At 37.1% G+C, this 18,477-nt stretch overlaps 1 protein-coding gene across 1 annotated transcript in view; it reads left to right on the top strand.

Annotated features, from left to right (window-relative positions):
- Positions 1-13,727: 13,727 nt before the first annotated feature.
- The window catches only part of LOC123232483 (vomeronasal type-2 receptor 26-like), a 31,749-nt gene continuing 26,999 nt past the window's right edge, over positions 13,728-18,477 (top strand). Inside the window, exons 1-2 of the mRNA XM_044658935.1 lie at positions 13,728-13,942; positions 16,064-16,358. Of these exons, the coding sequence (XP_044514870.1) occupies positions 13,728-13,942; positions 16,064-16,358 (510 nt within the window). The remainder of the gene's footprint in view (positions 13,943-16,063; positions 16,359-18,477) is intronic.

Genomic DNA, 18,477 nt, shown 5'->3' with positions numbered 1-18,477 from the left:
CCAAAATTTGGTGAGAGAGTCCAGAAAAACAAAAACACAAAGCTCTGTAAAACTGATAAAAAACCTTTTGGGTCTAAAATGTCACCAAGAATTTAGATTATTCTGGTGGAAGGGTAGAATAAGCTGAAGAGTTACAAATATTATAAACCACTTCGAAGCTTCACAGGGTAACTAAGCCACTTGGGCACCTCCCTCCCTCTGGTATGAGACTGCACAGTGTAATAGAAATGTCTCCATTATGGCCCATCCATTTTCACGTGGAGCTGAGGACTAAACGGTGAAAATTACTACAGATGTCTCATCCATTACATCTTCAATAAATGCAAAGATGGGGAAATGCAACAGTGCTATTGCACTTTTACTTCAACTACAAATGTACCCTTACCTCTTGTTATAATCAACTCAGAGGCAGGCAAATAATCAGTCAGGTAGGGATACTACTAGATATCTAAAAATCACTTCTCAAAAACCTTAAAATCAATTTAAATATTTAGCTCATTAAATTCTCCAAAACTTGTATTCAGGTTGAAACCACTTTGATGGAGTCCATCCATCATCTATGTGACAAATAACAAATGGAAAAAAGAACAAAAGACTGAATAGGCAACATGTGACTTCGATGGATCTGGTAACAAGCTCAGTATCCCTAAGGACCTGTGGTTTTGCCTCTGAAAGGAGTTTGTGTAAGGTGTTTATGGGCTTTCACAATGATATGTTCTTCAGTGTAATCATAGGGGGTAGGGTATAAATAAAGACAATATAACAATATATATCTAATAGCCAAAACCCAGTAACTGAAAGTGACATAGTATAATGGAATGTGATAGATTTGATTAATATATGAACTTAAAAAACAAAATTAAATCTTAAAACAATCAGCGAATACAATAAATGTGACAGGATATAGTTATTCAGTGTCAATAGAAGGTACCTGTTTTACATAGGAGCAATGAGTCAAATAGTTCTGCTTACCAATTTTGATAATATGTGAAGTGGTTAACAGTAAATTACATACGTCTTGTATTTAGAATTTCGTTACAGAGATTTCTTCATTATGGGGAGGGGAACACACTGAAATAGTTGACATCAATAAGTCAGTGTGGTCTGAAAAGGCTTAAAATTCACCTCCAAACTCTTTGAGGTCTCTTCCCTTCCTGAGTACCATCAAGATTCCTTTGTAGGAATCCACACCTCTGGGGTCCCCCATATTGAGGGGGGTTCCTGCACTGAGTACAGATTTTGGGTGTCAGTTTTGATATGCTTTATTTGAATTATTATTCCTCGTATTATTAACATAATTCCCGAAGCTTCTAATTATTAATTTCCTGATTTCTCTTCTTACAATTAATAATTACATGACCCACCTTTCCACAAAACTTATGTTAGGGGTCAACTGGGTGGCTCAGTGGATTAAGAGCCAGGCCTAGAGACAGGAGGTCCTAGGTTCAAATCTGGCCTCAGACACTTCCCAGCTCTGTGACCCTAGGCAAGTAACTTGACCCCCATTGCCTAGCCCTTACTACTCATCTGCCTAGGATGCAAGGTAAGGGTTTAAAAAAATAAAAAAAATATTAGTAGTTTTGTGGATTCTTGTAAGGGAGCCATGACATCTCCCTACTTTGTCTTTCCAACTGTTTCAGTTAATTCGTTTATTTCCTTCCCCAATGTCTCCACTAAATTAGTGTTCTCTTTATCGTTATCTCCCTGTTTAGCAGTTAATTCTTTCATTTCCTTCCTTAATGTTTCCATTAAATCAGTGTTCTCTTTCTCCGTTTCCTTATGCCCCTCAAAAGCACAAACTGCCATTCTTTTTAATTCTTTGAGGTCCATAGGAGACCAGTTTGGACAACTGTCATAAAATAATTTTTAACTATCTTGCAACTATTTTTCATAAATTATACCCAGATTTGTTCAATATCTCTTTCTCTAGAAAGATCCAAATGTATATGTCTGCCTCCCAGCTCAATAAACCTATCCATAAACTGAGAGGGATTTTCATTATCTTCCTGCTTTAGATGTATGAAATTAGTCCACGTACCAGGCCCATCAGAACAAGCTCTTATTGCCTTTAGTAATGCCTTGCTAGCCTGGCATAGTTGTAAGTAAACTTGCTATGAATTTTGAATCTTCAGTTGGCCAGTGAGTTGATTCCTTTCCCTGGGCCTGATTAACAAGAGAAAGAATCTTTTTTCTTTCCCTTTCTGTTAGCAAGGCATGGAGCAGATCTTCCACATCAATCCATGTGGGATTATAGGTGCAGAAAATGCTTTCAACCTTATGTATGACTACCATGGGCTCGTTTTAGAAAGAAGATTTTTCTTTGAATCTCTCAGTGTCTTGTGGAGGGAAAGGTGTATGATTTCTAATATTCACTAAGTCTTCATGTCTATTATAAATATGAACATCTTTGAGAGGGAATAGGCCTTTATTCGAATCATCTGTGGTTACTGCAGCTTGCCTTTTGTGTGGATTGCTTGGGCTGTTGTGGAGCAGGTTGGGGAAGGGGGAGATGTGGGTGTGCAGAGAGGGAGGGATTGGTCAGGGAGTGGGGAGGCAGGGAGAAAGGATCAGGTATGAAGTTGGGAGTGAGCTGGAGAGGAGGGGGTGGGACTGAGGGCAGGGCTAAGGACATGGAGGAGAGGAACAGGGATGGGGCTGGGGCAGGGAAGAGATAAAGGTTGAGGATTGGGAAGAGAGGAACGAGTGTGTACTGCTCAGGGTTTGGGGGGAGAGAAAGGAGGAGAGGGAGAGGAAGAGCAGGTCTGGGAGCAGGGAGAAGAGTGAGGAGATACTGTGTGAGGGCAGAACTGGGGAGGAGAAGAGGAGATGTAGTAGGATGGTGTGGTCAGTCAGTGGAAGGAGGGTAGGGAAAATGATGGCCAAGAGAATAAAGACAGGTATATTTTTGGGTAGGGATAGGGAAGATTAGTTTGGACTCGGGAGGGAGGAAACTCTGAGGTAAGGATAGTAGGATTGAGAGTCATATGGTAAGTGAGGGTAAAAGTATAGTGGGAGGAAAGGAACTGGGAGGGGTGGGGGACAATTGAAGTCTGACAGGGAGGGGGAACTGAAGGGTTCAAGTTTTCATTTGGGTCAGTAGGAGGAGAAACTTTCTCACAGTCCAGGTGGGATGATAAAGTGTACTTCATGTTAGATCTAATCAAGGGTTCAAGAGGAGGAAGTGAAGGAGTTATGCCAGAGTGGTTGGATTCAAAAAGAAAGAATGGTTTTCACACTGGAGATCATGGTTAATTTATCAACATATGTCCGCAAGAGCCAGTATTTATAATCTGTGGAGTCTTTAAAATCTTTGAAATCTTTGTTTTTAATGGTTAACTTTAAATCTTTTAAAATCTTGAAGTCAAAGGAACCATACTTTGACCAGGTATAGGTCCTGTCCATCCAGGCTTTGCAGTTTTTAGCTTCCTTTGTTGTCATCCAAATCTCCTTAGGAAGATTAGGATCACCCCAAGAATTTAAGTTTATGCAGAGGTGAATCTGGAGGAATTTTTCTGGATTTCACTTGATTTGTTGCAATATTTCCCATAGTGTCTAGCCTATCTGTCTTAATATGCCTTTTTAAGCTAGTCAGAGTATTGCTGAATGGTCAATTACACAATGAAAGGTTCCTAAAGCATAAAAAATGGAGACAAATTTCTTCAACATTCTTGTGGAAGGCAGCAAGAGTTTGGTTAATAAGAGGCTAATGTAAGACACTAAGTAATTGTTGCATGGCAATAGTACCAGTTATGAATATATTTATTATAAGTTTTGTTATTATTAATAATTAACAATCATAAACAAATATATACTATTAATAATTATTAATCACTAATGATAACTATTAGTGACTAATAGTCATTAATAATTGTTGTTATTGATAATATTGTGTTCCAAAATTATTATTTTTAATATTGCATTGAATTAATTTGGTTTAATTTTTGGTTTGTTCAATTTTATAAATTTGATTTTAATTTAATTCAGTATTTTTAATATTTAATTATTAATAGATCCTTTATTTAGATGTATTCAATTTAATGTTATTACTTTAGATTATTATTATTAGTAGTAGTATTTTAATGCCTTCAGCTTTACTTCTCACCTGTGGGTGGTGCTATACCTTTGTGTAGAGAATAGGACAAGGATTAGGGAGAGAGAAAAAGAAGGGAAAAAATGCCATGGCTATAGATAAGCCCTAGGGGTCGTGGTCAATCTTTAAGGAAAGTTTGAAGGGGGGAGAAAAAACTTCCTTCTAAAAGTTCTGTCCTGTCCCCTCCCCCAGTGGCCACATGTTTTCAAGGTTAGGAGGTGCTGGGTCTTAGGGACACTTGGTGGGGAGCTCCGGACTGCCAGTGGCTCACCCAACTTGTGTCTGAGACCAGATTTTGAACCCAAGGACCTCCACCTCTAGGTTTGGCTCTCAATCCAACCAATGTCTAAGGACGGACCTTGAACCCAGGACCTCCCATCTCTAGGTTTGGCTCCCAATCGACTTAGCTAGCCACCTAGGTGGGATCAGGGGTTAGAGGATAGCACAGGAAACCCTTATGGGAACCAGCACCTTAGTCTCCCCCCTTGACCCTGCACAGCCAGGAAGCAACGCCTGTTAGTTTACTGTCTGTTTGGATGGGCTGCTATCTGTGCTGGGAGCTAGGAGCAGGTTTCAGCTCTCCTCCAACCCTGCCCCCAAGGTTTGATGTTGGGGGAGGTGTAGAAAGCCAGGGGGCTGGGCAGGAGTTCCAGCTGGGCCCCAGAGCCACCCGTGATTTACGTGGATTTTTGGTGTGGCTCAACCTAAACGGGTCTGTGCAAAACTTAAGTTTTGGACTCCTTTCTCAAACACCCCACCCTCATTTAAGCAAAAAAAAAATATGAGGGTGGGAGGAACCACGTGGGGGGAGATTTCTTACTAATCTGTTCCATGTGGCAGGGAAGCAGCCAACACAGAGACCAGATGGAGGCAGTAGCTTATTCTCTCTCAACAAGGGTGTGTCAGGCATATGAAAGCACATGGAGTAAGCAGGCACTGCTTTTTAATAGTCACCATACTCTACTTTCTCAGAAAATTAAGAATTCTTTCCAATAGTGGTTACCATTCTGTTAGGTTTAAAATTAATATCTTCTATGTTCTTGTTTTATTCTTTTTCTTATTCTACAGTTTAATAATCACTCTAAATAGAAAAGATAGCAGGATTCTTCCATCCATCTCCTGCTTGCTATGGGAAGTGAGCCTAAAAGACCCTGTGAGCTCCACCCAAACTCTTTTTATCTGTGGGCCATCTAGGAGAGGAAGGGGATGGAATTCCCTCTGCACATAGGAGAGCCAGATTTAAAAACCCTAATCTCTCACTCCCATACACAAATGCCTGCAAAAACAGGCCAGAACAGTCTCCAAGTTTTCCCCCCTCCCTGATCTCTAATCTGGAATGTTAACACAAGAAAAGGACAATGGAATTAATATGGGAACTTGCTTTCCCTGGGAAAGCAAGTACACCTCTCCGTACTGGATTATGTTGATAAGCCTGTAGGCTAGCTGAAATTTTAACTCACCTTTGAAAAATATTGAAAAAGAAAGACTGTTATTGAAACAATATTTAGGTCAGGTTAGTGTTATTGCATCTTTTAAAATCTGCTAGTGTAGTGAATCACTGCTTGATTAATTATGTAAGAGCAAAGAATAATCATCCCTGACTTTATTGGTCAAAATGTAACTAACTATTGTACTCAAGCTGTAATGAATGAATTGTAATGAATGGATGGACAGAAAGTACAATTTCTAGCCCAGTTACTCCATGATGAACGTTTCTTGCCAAGCTTTTGCATCCTTTGCATAATCAAAGAAAATAGAATAATTAAGAAATGTCAATCAAATGATTTTTTAATTCAGTAGAAGTTAGTGTATGACTTAATCCATTATATCTAAGAAAATATGTATGGTGAGAATGAAAATCATGCCAACATGTATGTAATCTTAAGAGAAGGGTATAAAAAATAAAGCCAGCCCAAGGCTGCCAGAAACAGTTTTTGGGATACATCATTGAAACGCAGACTGTATTCATTCATCTTAACACACCAAAACTGTCACACCACTTTGAGCCCCTGGACCTGTGGGGAGTGGGCTCCCTGAAGGCTTCAAATGAGAAAAAGAAGGCAGGAGTTGCAATCATGATATCTGACAAAGCCAAAGTAAAAATAGATTTGATTAAAAGACAGGAAAGGTAATTACATTTTGATAAAAGGCAGTATAGACAATGAGGAAATATCAGTACTTAACATGCATGCACCAAATGGTATAGCATGCAAATTTCTAAAGGAGAAACTGGCAGAGATCAAGGAGGAAATAGGTAGTAAAACTATATTTGTGGGAGACCTGAACCTTCCTCTATCAGAACTAGATAAATCAAACCAAAAAAATAAATAAGAAAGAGGTAAGAGAGGTGAATGAAATCTTTAAAAAATTAGAGTTAATACATATGTGGAGAAAAATAAATAGGGACAAAAAGGAATACACCTTCTTTTCAGCAGCACATGGCACAGTCACAAAGATTAATCATGTACTGGACACAGAAACATGGCAAACAAATAAAAAGAGCAGACATAATACATGCAAACTTTTCAGATCATAATGAAATAAAAACAATAATTAGTAAGGGTAAATGGTTAGGCAAATAAAAATTTAATTGGATATTAAAACAATATGATTCTCCAAAATCAGTTAGTTAAAGAACAAATCATAGAAACAATAATTTCATTTAAGAGAATGACAATGATGAGACATCTTACCCAAACCTATGGGATACAGCCAAAGCAGTTCTAAGGGGGAAATTTATATCACTGAGTGCACATATTAATAAATTATGGAGGGCAGAGATTAATGAATTGGGCATGCAACTTAAAAAACTAGAAAGTGAGCAAATTAAAAATCCCCAGATGAAAACTAAATTTGAAATACTAAAAATCAAGGGAGAAATTAATAAAATCGAAAGTAAAAGAACTATTGAATTAATAAATAAGACTAGAAGCTGGTATTTTGAAAAAAACAGATAAAATAGACAAAGTACTGGTCAATCTAATAAAAAAAGGAAAGAAGAAAACCAAATTAATAGTATCAAAGATGAAAAGGGAGACCTCACCTCTAATGAAGAGGAAATTAAGGCAATCATTAAAAACTATTTTGCCCAATTATATGGCAATAAATATAGCAATCTAGGTGATACGGATGAATATTTACAAAATATAAATTGCCTAGATTAACAGCAGAAGAAATAGAATACTTAAATAATCCAATATCAGAAAAAAGAAATTGAACAAGCCATCAAAGAACTCCCTAACAAAAAATCGCTAGGGCCTGATGGATTCACAAGTGAATTCTATCAAACATTCAAAGAACAATTAATCCCAATACTATACAAATTATTTGATGTAATAAGCAAAGAAGGAGTCTTACCAAATTCCTTTTATGACACAAATATGGTACTGATTCCAAAGCCAGGTAGATCAAAAATAGAGAAATAAAATTACAGACCAATCTCCCTAATGAACATAGATTGAAAAATCTTAAATAGAATACTAGCAAAAAGACTCCAGCAAGTGATCAGGAAGGTTATCCATCATGATCAGGTGGGATTTATACCAGGAATGCAAGGATGGTTCAACATTAGGAAAACCATCCACATAACTGACTATATCAACAAGCTAACAAACCAAAATCACATGATTATCTGAATAGATGCTGAAAAGTCTTTGACAAAATACATCAATTCCTATTGAAAGCACTAGAAAGTATAGGAATAGAAGGGCCTTTCCTAAAAATAATAAAAAGTATATATTTAAAAGCATCAACAAGCATCATCTGCAATAGAATTAAATTAAAAGCCTTCCCAGTAAGATCAGGAGTGAAACAGGGACATCCATTATCACCTCTATTATTTAACATTATACTAGAAACACTAGCAATAACAATTAGAGAAGAAAAAAGAAATTGAAGTTATTAAAATAGGCAATGAGGAGACCAAGCTATCACTCTTTGCAGATGATATGGTGGCCTACTTAAAGAATTCTAGGGAATCAACTAAAAATCTATTGGAAATAAGCAACAATTTTAGCAAAGTTATAGGGTACAAAATTAACCCACACAAATCATTAGAATTTTTATATATTTCCAACACAACTCAGTAGCAAGAGGTAGAAAGATAAATTCCATTTAATATCACTCTAGGGGGCAGCTGGGTAGCTCAGTGGATTGAGAGTCAGGCCTAGAGATAGGAGGTCCTAGGTTCAAATCTGACCTCAGACACTTCCCAGCTGTGTGACCTTGGGCAAGTCACTTGACCCCCATTGCCCACCCTTACCACTCTTCCACCTAGGAGGCAATACACAGAAGTTAAGGGTTAAAAAAATAAAATAAAATCACTCTAGACCAGTGATGGCCAAACTATGGCCCGCAGGCCAGATGCGGGTGGGGGGGGGGGGCTAAAATGTTCTATCCAGCTGTGTGACATTATTCCTAATCTGAAGGATACAATGAATAGGATACAATACAAAGTGTTGCTTTAGAAACAGAATGACAGATGAGCATTTCCTTTCCTTTGACCCCCTCTTTAAAAAGTTTGCCTATCACTGTTCTAGACAATATGAAATATTTAGGAATATATCTGCCAAGACAAACACAGGAATTATATGAACACAACTACAATCTAAACAATTAAAAAAACATTAATTACTCATGGGTAGGATGAGCTAACATGATAAAATGACCATCCTACCCAAATTAATTTACTTATTTAGAGTCATACCTATCAAACTACCAAGAAAGGAAAGAAATAAATATTGGAGGGGATGTGGCAAAATTGGGACATTACTGCATTGCTGGTGGAGGTATGAATGGATACAACCATTGTGAATGGCAATTTTGAACTATGCGCAAAGGGCTTTAAAAGAATGTCTTCCTTTTGACCCAGTCATACCACTGTTGGGTTTATACCCAAAAGAGATCATAGGGGAAAAGACATGTACAAAAATATTTATAGCCATGCTCCTTGTGGTTGCAAAAACTGGAAAATGAGGGGATGCCCTTAGATTGAGGAATAACTGAACAAATTGTGGTAGCTGCTGCTGATGGAATACTATTGTGCTCAAAGGACTAATGAACTGGAGAAATTCCATGAGAACTTGAATGACCTCCAGAAATTCATGCAGAGTGAAAGGAGCAGAACTAGGAGAACATTATACACAGAGATTGACACACTGTGGTATAATCAAATGTAATGATTTTCTCAACTAGCAGCAACGCAATGATCTGGAATAATTATGAGGATTTTAAGAGAAAAAATGTTATCCACATTCAGAGGAAGAACTGTGGGAGTAGAAACACAGGAGGAAAGCAATTGCATGAACACATGGGTTGATGGGGATATGATTGGGGATGTAGATTCTAAATGATCACACTAGTACAATTACAAATTATATGGAAATAGATCTTGATCAATGATACATATAAAACCCAGTGGAACTGCACGTCAGCTATGTGGGGGTGGGGATTGGAGGGGAGTGAAAGAACATGAATCATGTAACCATAGAAAAATATTCTAAATTAATTATTTAAATAAAAATTTTCAATCAAAAAATAGTATCTATCTCGGATTGTATTGTCTAAAGTTATCATAAGGCACTTACACTGAGTATCATGGATAATAGCATTAGACTTTGAATGAGGAAAACCTCAGTTCAAATATTGCTCAGACACTTATTAGCTATGTGAATACTTCTTCACCCATGAAATAGGGAAAATAATATTTCCTCCTTCACAAGGATTTTTGAGGATCAAATGAAATAATATATACAGTGTTTTGCAAGCATAAATGTTTTTCTTATAATTGTGATTACACTTGTGTGTCCATTAAGATTATGAGTTTTGTATCCTCTTGGTCTGTTATGACTGAGAGTTTCTGATCTTACTACTTCACAGTAACTTCTGCCTGAAGCCCAGAATCACTTCAGAAAAGAATTATACATGGTATAATAGCATGTGTCAGCCCCAGAGTCCATAAAGTCCCTTGCTGGTACATAGACACCAATGGGTCACCAGCTGAGGTGAAAAAATAATTATAAACAGATAAAGTAACTTCTTAATTAACTCAAAGTTTCTTTGTTCCCAGGAGCTTTACCAGGAAAGAGATAGAGATTAAAAAACATATTTTCCTTTTCTATTTTAGTTATTCTATTGGACTCAATGACAGAACTAGAGATGCCTCAGGTAGAGATGGTCCCAAGAGCTTCTCTTTGGCTTAGGATGAAGTCTGATGTCAGGGAAAAGGCAGGCACCTGTCCACTCTTAAAAACAAGCGCATTAAAAAAGTTTCTAATCTAAGAAACAGTGATGTTTAAATACCCCTCTCCTTCCATCACTCCCACAAATGCCTGCCTGAGGTTCATTTATGTTTCTGTAGGCACTTAGAATAGGTCTTGGCACTCAGAGGTGATTTTTCAGATACTGGACATTCTCCATCATGACAAGACCCAAGGAGATGATGTGTTAGACTAACCACTAATTAACTACCTCTAGGTTTGGACTTTAACTGATCACAGAGATGCTACCCACAATTCAGAGAAAAATTTCCTATATGATTCCTGTTCTCCTGGTAATGCTCTTACAGTTCTCACCTTCTGTGCACAAGACAGAGAAGCCTCTTTGTTTCCTAAAAAACAATCCAAGTCTCTCCAGGGATGGAGACCTAGTTATTGGGAGCTTTCTCACCATGCATTCTGTAGAAGTGAGTAATGACATAGGAGAAGGTCTCTTTCGAAGTCATCCTGATGAGAGTTGTAGAGATTACAAGTAAGTGCCTGCGTGATTCTCTCATGAAGTTCTCTTTATCACTGTAATGTTTGCAAATAATGCTGATAGAAGGGGCTTCATTGTATTTTCTCTTACAGTCTCTCTGGGATCTCTGTCAGATCTAGGTGTATGATTTAATCAACTGGNCCCAGTAAGATCAGGAGTGAAACAGGGACATCCATTATCACCTCTATTATTTAACATTATACTAGAAACACTAGCAATAACAATTAGAGAAGAAAAAAGAAATTGAAGTTATTAAAATAGGCAATGAGGAGACCAAGCTATCACTCTTTGCAGATGATATGGTGGCCTACTTAAAGAATTCTAGGGAATCAACTAAAAATCTATTGGAAATAAGCAACAATTTTAGCAAAGTTATAGGGTACAAAATTAACCCACACAAATCATTAGAATTTTTATATATTTCCAACACAACTCAGTAGCAAGAGGTAGAAAGATAAATTCCATTTAATATCACTCTAGGGGGCAGCTGGGTAGCTCAGTGGATTGAGAGTCAGGCCTAGAGATAGGAGGTCCTAGGTTCAAATCTGACCTCAGACACTTTCCAGCTGTGTGACCTTGGGCAAGTCACTTGACCCCCATTGCCCACCCTTACCACTCTTCCACCTAGGAGGCAATACACAGAAGTTAAGGGTTAAAAAAATAAAATAAAATCACTCTAGACCAGTGATGGCCAAACTATGGCCCGCAGGCCGGAGGGGGGGGGGGGGGGGGGGCTAAAATGTTCTATCCAGCTGTGTGACATTATTCCTAATCTGAAGGATACAATGAATAGGATACAATACAAAGTGTTGCTTTAGAAACAGAATGACAGATGAGCATTTCCTTTCCTTTGACCCCCTCTTTAAAAAGTTTGCCTATCACTGTTCTAGACAATATGAAATATTTAGGAATATATCTGCCAAGACAAACACAGGAATTATATGAACACAACTACAATCTAAACAATTAAAAAAACATTAATTACTCATGGGTAGGATGAGCTAACATGATAAAATGACCATCCTACCCAAATTAATTTACTTATTTAGAGTCATACCTATCAAACTACCAAGAAAGGAAAGAAATAAATATTGGAGGGGATGTGGCAAAATTGGGACATTACTGCATTGCTGGTGGAGGTATGAATGGATACAACCATTGTGAATGGCAATTTTGAACTATGCGCAAAGGGCTTTAAAAGAATGTCTTCCTTTTGACCCAGTCATACCACTGTTGGGTTTATACCCAAAAGAGATCATAGGGGAAAAGACATGTACAAAAATATTTATAGCCATGCTCCTTGTGGTTGCAAAAACTGGAAAATGAGGGGATGCCCTTAGATTGAGGAATAACTGAACAAATTGTGGTAGCTGCTGCTGATGGAATACTATTGTGCTCAAAGGACTAATGAACTGGAGAAATTCCATGAGAACTTGAATGACCTCCAGAAATTCATGCAGAGTGAAAGGAGCAGAACTAGGAGAACATTATACACAGAGATTGACACACTGTGGTATAATCAAATGTAATGATTTTCTCAACTAGCAGCAACGCAATGATCTGGAATAATTATGAGGATTTTAAGAGAAAAAATGTTATCCACATTCAGAGGAAGAACTGTGGGAGTAGAAACACAGGAGGAAAGCAATTGCATGAACACATGGGTTGATGGGGATATGATTGGGGATGTAGATTCTAAATGATCACACTAGTACAATTACAAATTATATGGAAATAGATCTTGATCAATGATACATATAAAACCCAGTGGAACTGCACGTCAGCTATGTGGGGGTGGGGATTGGAGGGGAGTGAAAGAACATGAATCATGTAACCATAGAAAAATATTCTAAATTAATTATTTAAATAAAAATTTTCAATCAAAAAATAGTATCTATCTCGGATTGTATTGTCTAAAGTTATCATAAGGCACTTACACTGAGTATCATGGATAATAGCATTAGACTTTGAATGAGGAAAACCTCAGTTCAAATATTGCTCAGACACTTATTAGCTATGTGAATACTTCTTCACCCATGAAATAGGGAAAATAATATTTCCTCCTTCACAAGGATTTTTGAGGATCAAATGAAATAATATATACAGTGTTTTGCAAGCATAAATGTTTTTCTTATAATTGTGATTACACTTGTGTGTCCATTAAGATTATGAGTTTTGTATCCTCTTGGTCTGTTATGACTGAGAGTTTCTGATCTTACTACTTCACAGTAACTTCTGCCTGAAGCCCAGAATCACTTCAGAAAAGAATTATACATGGTATAATAGCATGTGTCAGCCCCAGAGTCCATAAAGTCCCTTGCTGGTACATAGACACCAATGGGTCACCAGCTGAGGTGAAAAAATAATTATAAACAGATAAAGTAACTTCTTAATTAACTCAAAGTTTCTTTGTTCCCAGGAGCTTTACCAGGAAAGAGATAGAGATTAAAAAACATATTTTCCTTTTCTATTTTAGTTATTCTATTGGACTCAATGACAGAACTAGAGATGCCTCAGGTAGAGATGGTCCCAAGAGCTTCTCTTTGGCTTAGGATGAAGTCTGATGTCAGGGAAAAGGCAGGCACCTGTCCACTCTTAAAAACAAGCGCATTAAAAAAGTTTCTAATCTAAGAAACAGTGATGTTTAAATACCCCTCTCCTTCCATCACTCCCACAAATGCCTGCCTGAGGTTCATTTATGTTTCTGTAGGCACTTAGAATAGGTCTTGGCACTCAGAGGTGATTTTTCAGATACTGGACATTCTCCATCATGACAAGACCCAAGGAGATGATGTGTTAGACTAACCACTAATTAACTACCTCTAGGTTTGGACTTTAACTGATCACAGAGATGCTACCCACAATTCAGAGAAAAATTTCCTATATGATTCCTGTTCTCCTGGTAATGCTCTTACAGTTCTCACCTTCTGTGCACAAGACAGAGAAGCCTCTTTGTTTCCTAAAAAACAATCCAAGTCTCTCCAGGGATGGAGACCTAGTTATTGGGAGCTTTCTCACCATGCATTCTGTAGAAGTGAGTAATGACATAGGAGAAGGTCTCTTTCGAAGTCATCCTGATGAGAGTTGTAGAGATTACAAGTAAGTGCCTGCGTGATTCTCTCATGAAGTTCTCTTTATCACTGTAATGTTTGCAAATAATGCTGATAGAAGGGGCTTCATTGTATTTTCTCTTACAGTCTCTCTGGGATCTCTGTCAGATCTAGGTGTATGATTTAATCAACTGGCAGTGCCTTTTGGTTGATCAGATGTGATTTTGTATGGAAAGTATTTTGTAAATCTCAGAGAATGACATGAACAGTAGTGAGCCTCAGTTTCCCCACTATAAAGTGGAGATAATAGTACCAACACCCCCCAAGGCTTTTGTGAAGCTCAACTGAGATCACATATGTAAAGAGTTTCACTAACTATAATTACTATCTATGATTAGTATCAAGTTCTCTGGAGCTCAATTTCTTTCCATGTAAAATTGCACCTAACTCCCAGGATTTGGGGGTGTAGGGAAAAGTTTGCAACGGACAGTTTGGAATGTTGAAAAGGTACATGATTGACAAGAGCAGCAGTTGAAAGGAGGAGCAGAGGCTTTTGGGGGAGAGAACTCTGGGAGAAGGTCTTTGTCTCTAGAATCAACATTCCAAACTGTCCTTTGCAAACTTTTCCTTACAGTGGTGATGCCTCATTAGAATCTTCTGTCATGTTCAGGCCTAATGCAATACTAATAGCTCTCTGGATTGCTGAATTTAAAATTTCTTCTTCCTTTACTACCTCTGGGAAACTATGGAAACAGGAATCATTTAATGTGTCAAAATTCAAAATAAGAAGAGAAATGGATAAGAATATGGCCTCAGGAATCAGAGTTTTGGCTTTCCAAATCCAGAACCTTCTCCATGGATGTTTCTGTTCCAGCAGTGTCATAGTGAAATAGCTCAGGAGTTCTAGAGTTAAGAGATGTACATGGCTAGAAGCTGTGAGCTGAGTGAGAATGGGAAATATTTGGCTAAAACTTTTATCTATTAACTATTATTTACTAAAAACTATTATTTTAACTATTGAAAAATAGCCAAAGTGTGAATGGACATTCTCTTATGAGCTTCTGTTTCCACATAGCTGTCTCTACCCTTCTGTCTCTTTATCCATTATAATCTCTGTTTCCTGTTTTCCCCACTCAACTGCCTTCCTTTGCTTACTGGGTTGATCTTCAGTCAACTGTCAAAATATGGAATCAGTAACTATTACATTGCATTATACTCTTTGACTCTTTTTATATTCTTCTTCTTTATTTCTGTTTTTCACTTCCTGCTAAGAGTTGGCCTTTGTTGAAAGCTGGGGGTGGTGGGTGCTGCTCCCTCTACACCTGATGAGTTTTTTTAAAGTGCCTGAAAAACATTCACTGAGTTGTACATAAAGGCAAGGAAGTGGGTTTTCATGGGGTTAAAATGCCTTCCAATCCAAATTATAATGGGAATGCACAAGAATATGCAAATGGTTTGACTGAAGAATCAATTATTCAAATATTTATTAAGCTGTGTTGTTTACCAGGCACTGCCCTAGGAGCAGCTGAGAAGAAAGCAGCACCAAGAACTTAACCATCCCAACTTACCAGGAATTTATATTTTAATGAAGGAGACAACATTTTCATATAAAATGCACACTGCATGAATAGAATCTCTATTAATATATGGTTATTTTCAGTTATATTAATTGTATTTGAGTCTCCCTATTTCAGTTTTTTCTGACAAAGATAATGGAGAGGTTGATTATTATTTACTTCTGCAGCTCATTTTACAGATAAGGGGACTGAGAAAAATAGGATGTTAATTGACTTGCATAAAGTCCACAGCTGAATTTGAACTCAGGTCTTCTTGATTGTAAGCCATGCAATGTTTACACTGAGATAATACAGAATGGAAGTAAGAGAAATTGGGAAGATCAAGATTCATGTAAAAATAGTCTGCAAGTTTTGTGTTTAAGCTGTGTCTTAAACACAGTCTTTAGGAACTGAAAAGAGATATTTATGCATATGTTGTTTCTCCAGCGAGAAGAGAAGTTCCCTGAGGCAGGGAATGTTCCTTTTTTTTTTATCCCCAGCATTATGCAGAATCTGAAACATATTAAATGCTAAAAGAATTTTTTTTTGTTGACTGAGTCTATTGAATTTTATTTGACTATTTTGTTCTTAGTTTCCTACTCTCTATCCCTCAGGTGGCTGCACAAAAATTACCAGCAGGTCCTGGCCCTGGTATTTGCTGTGGAAGAGATCAACAGGGACCCCAATCTGTTACCCAATATTTCTACCCTGGGATTCCATGTCTATAATGCCTACCACAGTGATGAGAGAACACTGGAGAACTCCCTGAGGTGGCTGTCTGGGCAGGGCCAGCTCATCCCTAACTACAGCTGCTTGTGGAAGGACCAGCCTGTGGCTATCATTGGAGGAGCCACATCAGCTCTGTCTGTCCAGATGGGGAACCTGCTGGAGCTCTACAGCTTTCCACAGGTGGGAGGATGTTGAGCCAATCACCTTCTGTGCTTTTCTCAAACTACTACATATTGGGAGTCAGAATTTCCTTTAGTAATGACCAGACTCTGAACTGAAGATAGAATTTGTTATTCAATTTTTGGCATGATTAAGCATCCTAGAAAAAAAGATTGGACGAACTGCCTCTCTCTCCAGCAGACTCCAAAAATGACCTTGGGCAGCAGCTTTCCCAAGGTCAAGCAGGTCCTTGGAAGCAGAACCAAGATGAGAGCCCAAATGCCCTGCTTTGTAGTTCAGTACGGTGTGTGGTGTGAACATTTGTAAAACTTAGATGACTAGGAGGATGCTAGTGTTCTCAGGAGAAATAGGGAAATGAGGAAAAGGGGAAGGTTTGAGTTAGAGTTAGTTTTAGGGTGGGGAATAATGACTTAATTTGGGACCTATGAAGTTTAATATGTATGTAAGACATTTAGTTTCAAATGTCTAATAATCAACTTGTGGTGCAAGACTTGAGACCAGGACAGAGTATGGTGATGGATTAATAAATCAGAAATGTTATGAATATAGAAGTGATGAGACTTCTAATTGTATATTAGAAAGATTAAAGGACAGGAGCTAGTCAAATATGATTTTGATGCTATGAATGTGTCACATATAGGAATAAATTAGTGCCTTGAAAAGAAAAAGAAAAAGAAAGTATAGAAAAAAGGGAGTTTGGAGTGAAACTCTTTTTTGTAAAAAAAAAAAATATATATATATATATATATATTCATTTTCCCAATTATGTATGAAAAAAGTTTAAACTTTAATTTTTTAAAATTTTGAGTTCAAAATTCTTCACTTCCTTATGCCTAACTTGACAGTGAGTAATTTGATATAAGTTTTACCTGTGCAATCATGAGAAATATATTTACATTATAATTCTTTTGCAAAAGAAAACACACTGCAAGGGGGACAAGAAAAATTATGAAACAATTTAAAGATTTCCTTTGATTGTTATTTCTATTTGACCTACTCTTCATCTAAAGCTGGACAGAATTTTTCCTTTTTATGACATTCGGAATTATCATGGATCTCTTTAATTCTAAGAATTATAATTCATTAACAGTTAATTATCTTACAATATTCACATTACTGTATACAATGTTTTACTGGTTTTCATAATTTCACTTTGCATCAGTTCATGTCAATATAGGTGTGTTCTGAAAGCACCCTGCTCATTACTTCTTTTTTCCTTTTTTTTTTTTTTTAGACCCTTAACTTAGGTGTATTGTCTCATAGGTGGAAGAGTGGTAAGGGTGGGCAATGGGGGTCAAGTGACTTGCCCAGGGTCACACAGCTGGGAAGTGGCTGAGGCCGGGTTTGAACCTAGGACCTCCTGTCTCTAGGCCTGACTCTCACTCCACTGAGCTACCCAGCTGCCCCCTGCTCATACTTCTTAAAGCATAATTGTGGAGATCTCTTTATCATCTCTGATAATCTGATAAAGACAGCTTAGTTGATAAGGAAATAACAGGACTCAAAGATCTTTTACCTCATGCTTCCAGCTTTGTCTCCAGGAGCATGGAGTTTATTATATATATATATATATATATATATATTTCAAGACTCATTTCACACAACCCCCCCAAAAAAAAACTTTGCATATGCACAGAAGTTATAAATTATGTCATATCAAAACACAAAACATTGGCTTCAGAATAGAACAAGGCCAAGTTGAATTTTGACTGTTGGTTTTCTTAATATTGAACCAGTCTTTCATTCCTGGTATAAATTCCACCGGTTACACTGTATGATCTCCTGACATATATCAGTAATCTCCTTGCTAATATTTTATTTAAATTATTTGTATCAATATTCATTAGGGAAATTGTTGTATAATCTTTCTTGATTTTCTTTCTTCCTATTTTATGTATTAGCAAAATATTTATATCAGAAAAATAATTTGTTTTGACTCCTTTCCTTATTTTATCAAACAGTTTATAAAGGATTAGAATAAATTGTTCTTCAGATATTTAGAACAATTCACTTGTGAATACATCTGGCTCTGGGGATATTTTTTAGTTAGGTTATTTATGACTCATTTAATTTATTTCATTTTTCATTAATATATTTTAAGATAGTGTTATTTAAGTGT

Source organism: Gracilinanus agilis, chromosome 1 (genome assembly GCF_016433145.1).
Source record: "Gracilinanus agilis isolate LMUSP501 chromosome 1, AgileGrace, whole genome shotgun sequence".
Taxonomy (NCBI): Eukaryota; Metazoa; Chordata; class Mammalia; order Didelphimorphia; family Didelphidae; genus Gracilinanus; species Gracilinanus agilis.
This window is presented reverse-complemented; position numbering and strand designations above follow the sequence as displayed.